Here is a 10,609-nt window from a genome sequence, read left to right as displayed (position 1 = left end):
GGGACCCTGGCAGCCCCCACCCCCCTCCTCGGCTCCAGGATGCAGGATCGGGCCGGGGATGTGCAGGGCTGGACCCGCGGCTGGTGCTTTCGGTCCTGCTGCCCCCCCGTGGCACTTCTCAGGCACTCCCGCTCGCTGCCGACACGCTGGCGCAGGGACAGACGGACAGACGTGGGTAGCGCCCGGCACCGGGAAGGGACCGGGGGAACGCTCCTCGCTCCCGGGGTCCCGGACTCGCAGGGGGCTGGGGGTCAGAGCCACAGGGATGGGGGGGTAGGGGGGCGGTGGCTTGTGGGGCGCACTAGGTCGGGGAGGGGGTTTGCTGGGAGCTGCAGCCCTGGGTTGGGGGGACCAGGACCCCGCAGGAAGCCCTGGAGAGCTGCTGACCCCCCCACCCCACCTCCGGCAGCATTGCAAAGGGCACGGGGGGCTTCCCGGGGGTCTGGGGGTGGGGGCGAAGTGGGGGGCTGCTCCCCCAGGCTCAGCCCCAACCCCCGCACCCCGTCGACCTTGCTATCTCTGCCAAGCGTCCATGGGCTGTGCCCGCCGCGCGGGGATGGGGCCCCGCGGCTCCTCCGCCAGCGGCCGGGGGGGTCCCAGGGGGTAGGGGTACCCCTTGGCGTAGTCATCGCGTGGCTGGAGGTCTCCGGGGCCTCGGGAGGTTTCACTCAGGGAGGCCAGGCTGCCCAGGGCGGGGTGGGGGGTGCCCGAGGGGCAGCCCAGTCCTGGGGAGACCCGCTCCGACTTGATGCTGATGGCTTGGTGCTGGGGGGAGGTGCCGGGGGCCGGGGCTGGCTCTTCGCTGGGGACAATCCGGCTGCTGACCCTGGTGTAAGGGGGGAGGAGGAGTGAGGCCACATCTCCCTGCACCCCTCGCTGAGGTGCAAGGGACAGGGAGGGGCTGAGCTCCCCCCCACCCTTAGTGGACTTGAGACCCCCCCAAACTCACTCCATGTATCAGCTCTGACCCAGCCAGACACTGGGCAACCACCCACCCACATGCCTGGCATGGCTGTCGGGACCCTGGTGTACGGCTGGGATGCAGCAGGACCCCACAAACAGGCTCCACCCCCCGCCCCCTACCCCACATCTGCCCCATCCTTACCCCAGTGCTGCCATGTCCCGTGGGTGCTGCCACGCCGGGGGGCCGGGCTGCAGGAAGCCGGGGGGTGCTGGGGCCTCACCAGCCCCAAACTCTGCTGAGCAGGAGGAAAAGGGTGAGCAGAAGCTTGGAGAGGGGGGGGTCTGCAACCGGGGGGTGGGGAGCCACGGGGTCCTGGGGGCGAGGGGCCGGGACTTACCCGCTTGTGCTGGGGTGAGGAAGGGGAAGCCGGAGAGGCTGTGGCTCGGGACGCCGGTGCTGCCCGGGGTGAGCATGGGGCTCAGGGTCTGCAGAGTGGGGTACAGCGGCCGCTGCAGGAAATCGGGGTGCCCCCTGTCAGGCTTTGTGCTGCAGACCCCGCTGGGGGGGTCCCTGATGCAGTGTCTCCTCCCCAGCCCCTTCCCGTGTTCCCCAGCAAAGCCCCGGTGTTGGACTGAGGGAGGTGGGAGCAGGTTGGGGATCCTCACTGAATTTGGGGAGGGGGCTGCTTACGTGGCCCCAGAGAGACCGGGGACGGTGATTTGCTGGGAGGAGCCAGGCTGCAAGGAGCCAGGAACATCCCCCTCACCGCCTGCTGCCCCCTCCAAACAGTGTCACTGCCGGGGTCAGAGCATCCCATGGGGGGGGGAACCCCATGGCCGGGGGGTCCTGACCCCCTCCATGGGCATCAGAGCCACCCTGGGGACCCACAGCCAACCCTCCCTAGGGGGGATACAGACTTGGGGGGGGGGGGGCTTTGCCTTGCCAACAGGGGATGTGTCCCAGCGATGGGGCTGCCCGCCTCCCCCAGTAGCACCCACATGCCAGCCCCAGCAGCGATGCCAAGGAGCCAGGTCCCCCACGGCACTCACCACCGAGCTGCCACCGCTCCGGCCGCTCGCCAAGCTGCCGTGGGCTTCTCCACGCCGGCCCTCTGCCCCCAGGTACAGCGGAGGGGGGGTCTTGGTGGCCAGGGCTCGGTTCAAGCTGCCGGCGGGGAAGAGCGGGTAGCCGATACCTGGATGGACAGCCGGACGGGGGGATGCAGGGGTGGCCCCGAGAGGTGCAGGGTCCCTGTCCCCAGGGGTTCCCCACAGCCGTGGCTGGTGGCCCCGGTGCCCTCGTGCCCACAGGCCGTACGTGCGTGCGCGGTGCCACGCTCCAGCAAACCCACTTCCTGCGCGGGGCCGCGGGCGCACCTGGGCTGCGGCAGCCGCACGCTGCGAGCGGAAACGCGGCGCGAAGGCGGCGGCCGGATCCAGCCCGGGGCCTGCGGGCTGCAGAGCTCCCCAGCTGGACCCCGCCGTGGGGAGCACCCTCACCCCAGCTCCCCACGGAGCAGCCGGCACCTCCCGTGGGGACATCCAGCGAGCCCGGAGCCATCACACTGTCCCCATCCCAGGAGATGGGGATGCTGCTCGGCTGCATCCTGCACTGGGAATATCACCCTGCCACCCCTGTGCCACCTCCCACCCACCCCAGGGGCTTGCCACCAGGTCCAGACCCAGCTCCATTTGTTTCCATCCACTTTGCTGCTGTGTGGCCCTGCCAGCACCCCTGTCCCCATCACCACCCTGGGCGCAGGATGTAGCCCCTCGTGCCCAGCTCCACGCTTTGCCACACCAGAGGGATCAAGGGGTGCCCAGGGTACTGGGGCCAGCGGTTTGCCAGGTGCCACAGGAAACAGCTGTATGGAGGGGACGGATTCTCTACAGCTGTGGCAGCGCTCCTGCCCACGCACCCACCCCGGCCCCGCTCCTGGTAAATCCCCAGGAGATGCTGAGCGCGGAGCTTTGCATGTGGCGCCCAGCTGGGAAAATCCCTGCAGGGCCAGCGAGGACCTGGGTGCCCATCATGGGACCGTCCTCCCCTCAGCATCCCCGGGCGATGGCTTTGAACCTACCTGGGGGCAGAGGTCCCGGCGAGCGTCCCGGAGCCTTCGGCACTGCTGGCTTGAAGGTGGGTGGGCGACCCTGACCCTGTGGGGAGCCGCTGGTGCTGCCCAGGGATCCATCGGCAGCCGGTGGGGAGCTGCTGTAGGTAGCCTCAGGCAGTGGCCCCGGGCTCTGTGGGGTGAAGAGGAAGGTGAGGAAGAGGGGATGCTCGAGGACCCTCAGCCCCCCGTGTTGCGGGACGGCGGCGACTCACGTAGAACCGGGGTCGTGCCACCGACAGGTCCATGCCCTCGCTCAGCCTCCGTGCCTTCTCCCCAGGATCCGGCCCCTCATCCAGCTCCAGCTCGTGGCTCTCCAGCCCCAGCCCCTTGCGCTTCAGCGTCTGCGGGGAGCGGGGCGGTGAGCGGGGTCCCGCACCCATCCCAGCTCCCCGCTCCCCATCGGACAGGCACCCCCGGCGCTACCTCCAGGATGTCGGAGTTGGTGCGGCTCTCGTGGGGCTCGCTGTACTCGGTGTACTTGAGCAGCACCTTGTCCATGTCGGTGCTGGCGTACTGGAAGAGGCGGTTGGTGCTGTTGAAGATGATGAGGGCGATCTCGCAGTCGCACAGGACGCTCAGCTCGTACGCCTTCTTCATCAGGCCGAACTTCCGCTTGGTGAAGGTCACCTGTGGAGCAGGGAAGGGGATGGGCTGCCTCACCTAACACCCCCCCAACACGGCCCCAAATCCTCCTCCTGGATCCCCAAACCCTTTCATCCCCACTCCATCACCCAACACCCATGGGGATGGCGGGAGCAGAGCGGCTTTGCCTCCCTCCACGGCCCCATGGCTCCTCATCCCCGTGTCGTCCCCGAGCGGGTCCTACCTGGCGGTTCCGCTGATCCAGAATTCGACTGATCTGGATTTTTTTCCGGCCCATTTTTGCCTCCTACACTCGAGGAGGAGCTGGAAGAGAGTGAGAAGCCCCTGAGCCCCTGCAGCCTGGGGCTGGCCCAAGCGAGCATCCGCCCCGGCACCGCAGACGCCTCCTCACCCCTCCGGACACCAAAAATAAGTTTTGCTGAAAGAGAATAATTTTTCAGAGGAAGTTTCAGCAGGGGTTTGGGTTTTGGGGTTTTTTTTTCAGCAAAGACAGTGGAAAACTGATTTTTTTTTTAAAAAAAAGAAATAAAAATTGGGAATTTCTGCTGGGGGAGGAGAGGGGAAAATCCCCTCAGCTCTGTCCAGCTCCATCACCCTCACCCCACACCAGCCAGGGGGACCTGAGCTGGGATGCCAAGGCCTTGCCCAGAGAACTGGAGCAGCCTTCACATCCCCAGGCGCCCGCTGAGGCCGCGGGGCTGCTCCGACCCTGCCCCCGGCACGGATGCTGCTCCGGCGGGCGGGCAGGCGGTTATAAGTGGGGCTGGGCTGTGGGGAGGGTCCGTGGGACAAAGGGGCTGTTTTTAGGTTCAGGGGTATTTTATTTTTAATGTCTTTTTTTCCTCTAACACGAACAGACTAAATTTGACCCCCGCCATCCGCGGGCCAGGAAGTGGCTGTATGAGGAGACAGCAAAGCGAAACCACCCACCTCTTCGGGCCACGTGAGCCAGTGATGGGGAGGACGAGGGGTCAAGGGACCCTGTGTCATACCCCGCTTGCAGGGTGCTGGTACCCACTGCAGCCCAGCCCAGGGCTGTGACACCCCCTGGACATCCCCCAGCCACCCCAGAGACCCCATTCCTGCTCCCATTGCTGTCCCCTGGTACCGCTCACCCTAAAACCCCTCTGGGGTGCTATTGGTGCAGGGTCATGGGTGCCAGTGGGACACTCCTAATGGCACCCTTGCACCCAGTCTCTCCACCCCAGTTTGGGTGCAGACCTGGCCCAGTCTGAGCCCTGCAGGCCCCAAGCTATGGGGTAAGAGCCAAGCTGGGAAGCCGTTGAGGCAGGGAGCTCTGTGCCATGCCTCCCTGGGGACAGCAGGCACCCATCACCCCCCCAATCCCAGCCAGCATCCCCCCCCCATCCCAGGGATGCACCCCAGGGGTGCGTGTTGGGGACCATCCAGCCGTGGGCTCCCCCGACGCCCCAGCTCGTCCCGCTTCCCCCTCTCAAGCACGTTGCCATTTACCATCTTGCTCAGTTGCTATATTTAGCTGATCAAAACTAATTTTAATTTATGGAAGGAAATTGCGCTGCCGTTCCCACGGCCCCGCTGCCACCCTGTGTCCCGGGGCCCACGCACCACACCAAGGTACGGGGTGGGGGTGCTGAGACCACCCTGACACCCCCCTTCCCCCACGATTCCCCTGTGAAAAGGCCGAGGGTTGCTGCCCATCGCCGCTGCCCATGCAGGACCAGGACCCCTGCGGCACAGCGCTGGGCCTGGTATAGAGCAGGGGCTGCCCGGAGGGGTCAGCTCTTGCCTGCCCACCCCTATCTCATGGTCTTTAATTTGGGGTGCAGAAAGAGGAGCAGTTCTTGGGGGAGCTCCAGCTCGCAGCTGGGTTTGGCCTGTTTGGGTCAGGGGATGCTGAGGGTCCCCCCTGCCCCAGCACAGCCTCACCCTTGAGGGGGTTTAAAGGCTCCAGGGTGCTGGGGACAGAAGAATGTGTCCTCCTGTCTGCAGCAAGACCATGAACCACTGCTGAGGCCCCCCCCCACTATTGGGGTTGCCACCCCTAGTGCTGCAGCACCCCAGTTTCTAGGGAGATGGTCCCTGGACCAGGGGTGAGCCTGTGAGCCCCTACCTGGTCCCAGCTGGCCCCAGTGCCTCTCCATGTCCCCTGCTCTGTGGCAGGGGACAGGGCACAGCAGCCCCCTCAGGTACCAGCACAGCTCTGAGCTCCAGAGGAGCTGCATCTGTCCATCTGTCTGGGCAGGGTGCTCTGAGACTGGGGCCACTGGGTGCCAGCACCCATGAGGTGATGCTGCTGGGGCCCTGGGGGGTACCAGCACCCACAGGATGATGATGTGGGGGTCCTAGGAGGTTACCAGGACCAATGGGACAATGCTGTGGGGGTCCTGGGGTGTAGCGGCACCCACAGAGTGATGTTGTGGATGTCTCAGGGGGGTACCAGCACCCGTGGGATGACGCTGCAGGGCCCTGAGCCCAGAATAGCAGGTGGGGGTGGGAGGTGAGAGGAAGTGGCAGCCGCAGCGCCGTTGGGCTGGGAGAGCTGGGGACCCCCTCAGCCGGACCCACGGCGCGCTCACCGCGGGCAGGGCTGGGCACGGGGTGGCTGGTTCCCCCCGCGCCGGGGAAGCCAAGGGAGGCCTCGTGCAACACGCGGGGTGGTTTCATCAGCCACCTCCCCACGCAGCTCATTACAGCTCCGCTCCTCCTGGGGCACACGGGGACCGGCGCAGCCCCGGCCAGGCCACCGCCGCCACCGGCACCGCGCCCCATACCGGGGTCGGGCAGGATGGGTGCGGGATTCGAGGTGGCTGAGGGGCAGGGGAGGGATGCTCCCCAGGAGTGGGGCACGAGCCGATGCGGATGGCTTGCTGCCTTGGTGGGGCCTGGGCCACTGCAGTGCAGCAGGGCACCCCCATCCCGCTCCCCCCCAGCAGATATTAAGGGCTGGGAGGGGAGGGGGGACGTTCACCCTGGATTTTAATTGCTGAGCTGGGCGATGAGGCGATGAGCAGCCTTCTGGCTGCGGGTGATTATCACAGCCAGCGGTGACGGGCACTACGGGGCAGCTCTGCCTGGCATTGCCATCCCCTTCCCACACCCTCCAGCCTGGTCCCCATGGCCAGGCACAGCACCAAGGGAGCAGCCTGGCTCCCAAAAGGAGCCAGCATCCCGCAAGGGCTCACGGCTGAGGAGGGAGCAGGGCTGGGGTGCCAGCCCTGCAGAGACCCGCAGCATCTCATCCTGTTACTCTGCACTGGGTCCCACCTCATGCAAATGGCTCCTTGCGAGCGCTGCCATGATGGGGGCCTCACAACCTGGCCCAGCCTCAGGGATGAAGCACCCTTCAGCATCATCACTAGGGATGAAGCCAACGAAACCCAGGGCAAACAAAGCCCTCGAGCCCTCAAAGCCTCCCGGAGAGGAGCCGCCTTCCCCTGCCTGCGCCGGGCAGCGGCTCCCATGCTGCCTGGCAGCTCGCCGGCCTCTCTCCCCTCCTACGCCTGCTTATCTTTAGCCCGGGCTCTCTGCTCGCTCGCACGCACCGGGCTCGCTTCCATACCCAGCCACGGTCCCTCATCCCCACCGTCCCCTTGCCAGCACCCGCAGCGAGGTGTCACCCCGACCCCTGGGCTGCAACCAGGTTTATAATTAACTCCCCGGATCCTGTGCATCTTTAAGGGTCATTTGCATCACGCCAGAGTGCATAAACTTCCTATCCCAGCTCCTAATTAGTGCACAGAGACAACGTGAGCCCCTGGGGAGTGACATGTTTTTCTGTGTGCCGCAGCCCCGGCACGGTATGGGATGCTGGGCGGGGTACTGAGGGGGGTCCCAGCACTGCCTTTGACACCTTCGCATCCTCCTCCATCCCTCAGTGACCCCAGAAATGTTAAATACACCGAGTTAATACTAAAGTCAAAGCAGGGAAGGTATTAGGGAAGCACTTGGAGCAGTGGAAGCTGCTCTGGGATCTGAGGACTCCCCTAATAACGCCAGGTCAGGGTCCCCAAGCTCCTCTGCATCTTATCCCTTCCCCATGGGGCAAAGCAGCATCAATGCAGAAAACATAGAAAAAGGCCATTTTCACCAAAATATGGGGACTTTGCTGCAAGTCTGACTGGGAGGGAATGATGGGGGAGAGCGGCCAAGTCCCCACTGCCGGCACTCAGCAGCTTCCAGAAAGTGTTTTGTTGGAGAAAAACAATGATTGAAGTGGGTGAAAGAGTCTCCAGCCCATCTTTTACTGGGAGAAGCAGCGAGTTCGGCTGTGGGGGGGTGGAAATCTGAGCCAGGAGCAGTGAAATCCTGGGGAGGGGAAGTTGGGGACATGGGCCAGACGCTGCCTTGCCAGGGGCAGGAGGGCAGCAGGCTTGAAATGGGGCTTTAGGGCTTTAAGGACCCCCCCATCATGGATGGGGACAGTGCTGGGACCACCATGGGCTGCATCCATCCCTGACTGGTGCTCGCTCCAGCTCCCACCGGTCCCCAGGGAAAGGCAGCACTGGGGCCTGGTGGTGTGAGCAGCATCCCCAGCCTGGTGAAGGGAAAAGTCAAAGTTGAGCAGAGTCTGTGCCCTGGGCTGACAGGCCCTTCTGCTTTTTATAGGTTGTTTAAACAACTGACCAGTATAAACCAGAGCGGGGCCGTCAGCGCGGGAAGGGGAGCGGGGAAGGCAGGAGGAGCCTGCTGGGAAGCAGGGGAAAGGAGAGACCTGGTGGGGACAGGATGCTGCAGGCGCTTGGGGCACTGAGGGCATCTCTGGGTGCTGAGGACAAGGATGGGGGGGTTTGTCTCCCCTAACCACCCTCCCCCATCTCACAAGCATCACCCCAGCACCCAGCAAAATCCCCAGGGGTAATCCCAATTCATCTTGCTACCCCCACTGCAGCACAGGCCTGGCCGTGGCATCACCCTGCACCCCCCCCAGCACCAAATCCAGGCTCTGGCTGGGCTCAGAGGATGAGGGGGGAGCATCCAGCCCCGGTCCCTGCCTGCTCAGGGTGACACAGACCGAAAGTCCCACCGGCCCTGCTGCAGCCCGAGTGCCACCGGGCGAAGCGCAGCGATGGGTGGAGGCTTTTCGGTTCTAGAATGACTGTGTGGAAGGAGGAAGGATTGAAACGTCCCTGAAAAACGTGGCAGATCTTGCCCTTGGGAAGATGGACAGACAGACTCCCTGTCCCCCACAGCACCTTTTTGGCTGGCAGCAGCCAAGGGAAGGCTCGTGGTGCTGGTCCAGGCTGGGCTGCCCCACGCTGCAGCTGGCATTGATAAGGGGAAACGATGCCCGTCTGCTGCTGGAGGGTTTGCTGGGGGCAGCCAGAAGTTGCTGACAGCTGGCCAGAGCCCATCCCTGTGGCGTTAGGGCTGCACGGTTTACAAACCTGGCTTGTTCCTGACAATCCTGCTGTAATTCTTAGGGAGAGGAGGGAAACCCAAGGGTCCAAAACACACTAATCCCCCCCAATCCTTCTGGGCAACCCCTGTGGCAGCGTGGCAGTGCCAGACTCTCACTCCCTCACTGCTGTGATGCTTCTCCCAGATGTCAGCAGGAATCCCCATCCCCTTGTGCTGCACAGACTTTCCCAAACTCACTTTCCTTCCCTGCTGCGGCACCGGCCGCTCCCAGCGCAGGGGCATCACCAGTGTCCTACACTCAGAGGCATCCCAAATCCATTCCCCCCACCCCCCCCCCCGAACCACACAGGTCTCCCCAACACATCACCCACGCGTGACGTGTCCAGCTGGCAGCCAGTGTTGTGGGAAAGGGCCAGGATTTGGCTCCCTGGCCAGGTCGCCCACGCTCCCTTCCCAACCGGTAGGCGATGCCCCAAGGGATGTGCAGGGGCCGAGGGGGCACAGCCCGTCACCGCCCCGGGCCAGGTCCCTGTCCTCCCGCTCACCCGCCAGCTGGCAGTTAATTCATTACCTGTGAAGCCCCGTCCCCAGGGCCCGCAGCTCTGGGAAACTTTCTCTCATTAAAAGAGTGAAGCCCCTGGGACGGGGCTGCAGCGGGCAGGAGGATCCGGCAGAGGATCCACCATGGGGATGGGTGATGGAGAGAGGCTGACGTGTGCTGGGACGTGCTGGACATGCCACACGCTGGCCAGAGCCACAGCCAGGTCACATCCCCACCCGGGAGCAGAAGGGAACCGGGCTGTGGTGCAGCACGTGCTACAAACTGACCGGTCCAACACCTCAGCAAAGCTACGCTGACATCAGGCCCCGGCCCTGCAGCGCCGTGTCCCGGTGCTGCGTCACAACTTACTCCAGGTCGAGCCAACAGCCCCGCAGTGCCGCGCCTCAGTTTCCCCTCCGTGCAGTGAGCTCAGCCCCAGCGCCCGAGGCCTCGGTGGGCCCGGGGGTGGGGGTGGGGGGCGGCCAGCGGGGCCGGGGCAGGGCGGCTGCCATCCAGGCTGCACTTCTGGGCTAAACCCGGGCGTTCCTCCCTGCGCAGACACGAGTAAAAATAACCGCCCGAGCGCGGCACAAACCACAGGCTTTTTATAGCCCGCCATCCCTAGACGGCGGGGCGGGGGACGGGGCTCCGCCGTGCCCAGGGCAGCCCGCGGGGCGCCGGAGCGGCCACACCGGCCCCTCCCCGGGCCGGCACCGCTCCCCCAGCCCGTGCGCCCCGACGGGGCGGCCGGCTGGATACGTGGGGCTGCCCACCGCGGAGGGTACCCCCGTCGGGGCAGCCGGCCGGGACTGCGGGCTGTGCGGATGCCGCTGCCCCCTCTACCCGGTGCCGGTGCCGCCCGGAGAGGAGCCGCGTCTCGGTCGGTGCGCCTGGGACCCCCCTCCCCGCCCGGGACACGCACCTGGACACCGGCTGTTCCTCCTCGGCAACGTCCCGCCGGCTCAGCCGCGGGTGCCCGGTGCTGCAGCGGAGCCGGCCCGGCCCCGATGCGGCCCGGCCGCCGTCCGGTGCCGCTGCCGGTGCCGGTGCCGGTCCGGTGCCGGTCCCGGTGCGTGTCCCCGGAGCAGCGCGCTGCCCGCCGCCTGCC

The 10,609-nt window shown here is 65.6% G+C and overlaps 1 protein-coding gene across 1 annotated transcript; it reads right to left on the bottom strand.

Annotated features, from left to right (window-relative positions):
• Positions 1 to 275: 275 nt before the first annotated feature.
• On the bottom strand, positions 276 to 10,609 carry MEF2B (myocyte enhancer factor 2B). The gene is made up of 9 exons (XM_084276407.1): positions 10,424 to 10,609; positions 3,844 to 3,923; positions 3,441 to 3,644; positions 3,230 to 3,358; positions 2,985 to 3,147; positions 1,954 to 2,099; positions 1,302 to 1,413; positions 1,106 to 1,199; positions 276 to 826 (listed from the first exon to the last, which is right to left on the bottom strand). Exons 2-9 carry the CDS (start codon positions 3,895 to 3,897, stop codon positions 514 to 516), a joined length of 1,215 nt encoding a protein of 404 aa, XP_084132533.1. The 5' UTR covers positions 3,898 to 3,923; positions 10,424 to 10,609; the 3' UTR covers positions 276 to 513.

This window comes from Gallinula chloropus, assembly GCF_964237585.1.
Source record: "Gallinula chloropus genome assembly, chromosome: 28".
NCBI lineage: Eukaryota > Metazoa > Chordata > Aves > Gruiformes > Rallidae > Gallinula > Gallinula chloropus.
This window is presented reverse-complemented; position numbering and strand designations above follow the sequence as displayed.

Coding starts and splice junctions, on each gene's coding strand:
- MEF2B (XM_084276407.1), bottom strand. CDS start 3,897: ATGGGCCGGAAAAAAATCCAGATCAGTCGAATTCTGGATCAGCGGAAC. Junction 2,100..2,984: donor GCCGGGACCTCTGCCCCCAG/GTAGGTTCAAAG, acceptor CTGTCCATCCAG/GTATCGGCTACCCGCTCTTC. Junction 1,200..1,301: donor CCTCACCCCAGCACAAGCGG/GTAAGTCCCGGC, acceptor CCTCCTGCTCAG/CAGAGTTTGGGGCTGGTGAG.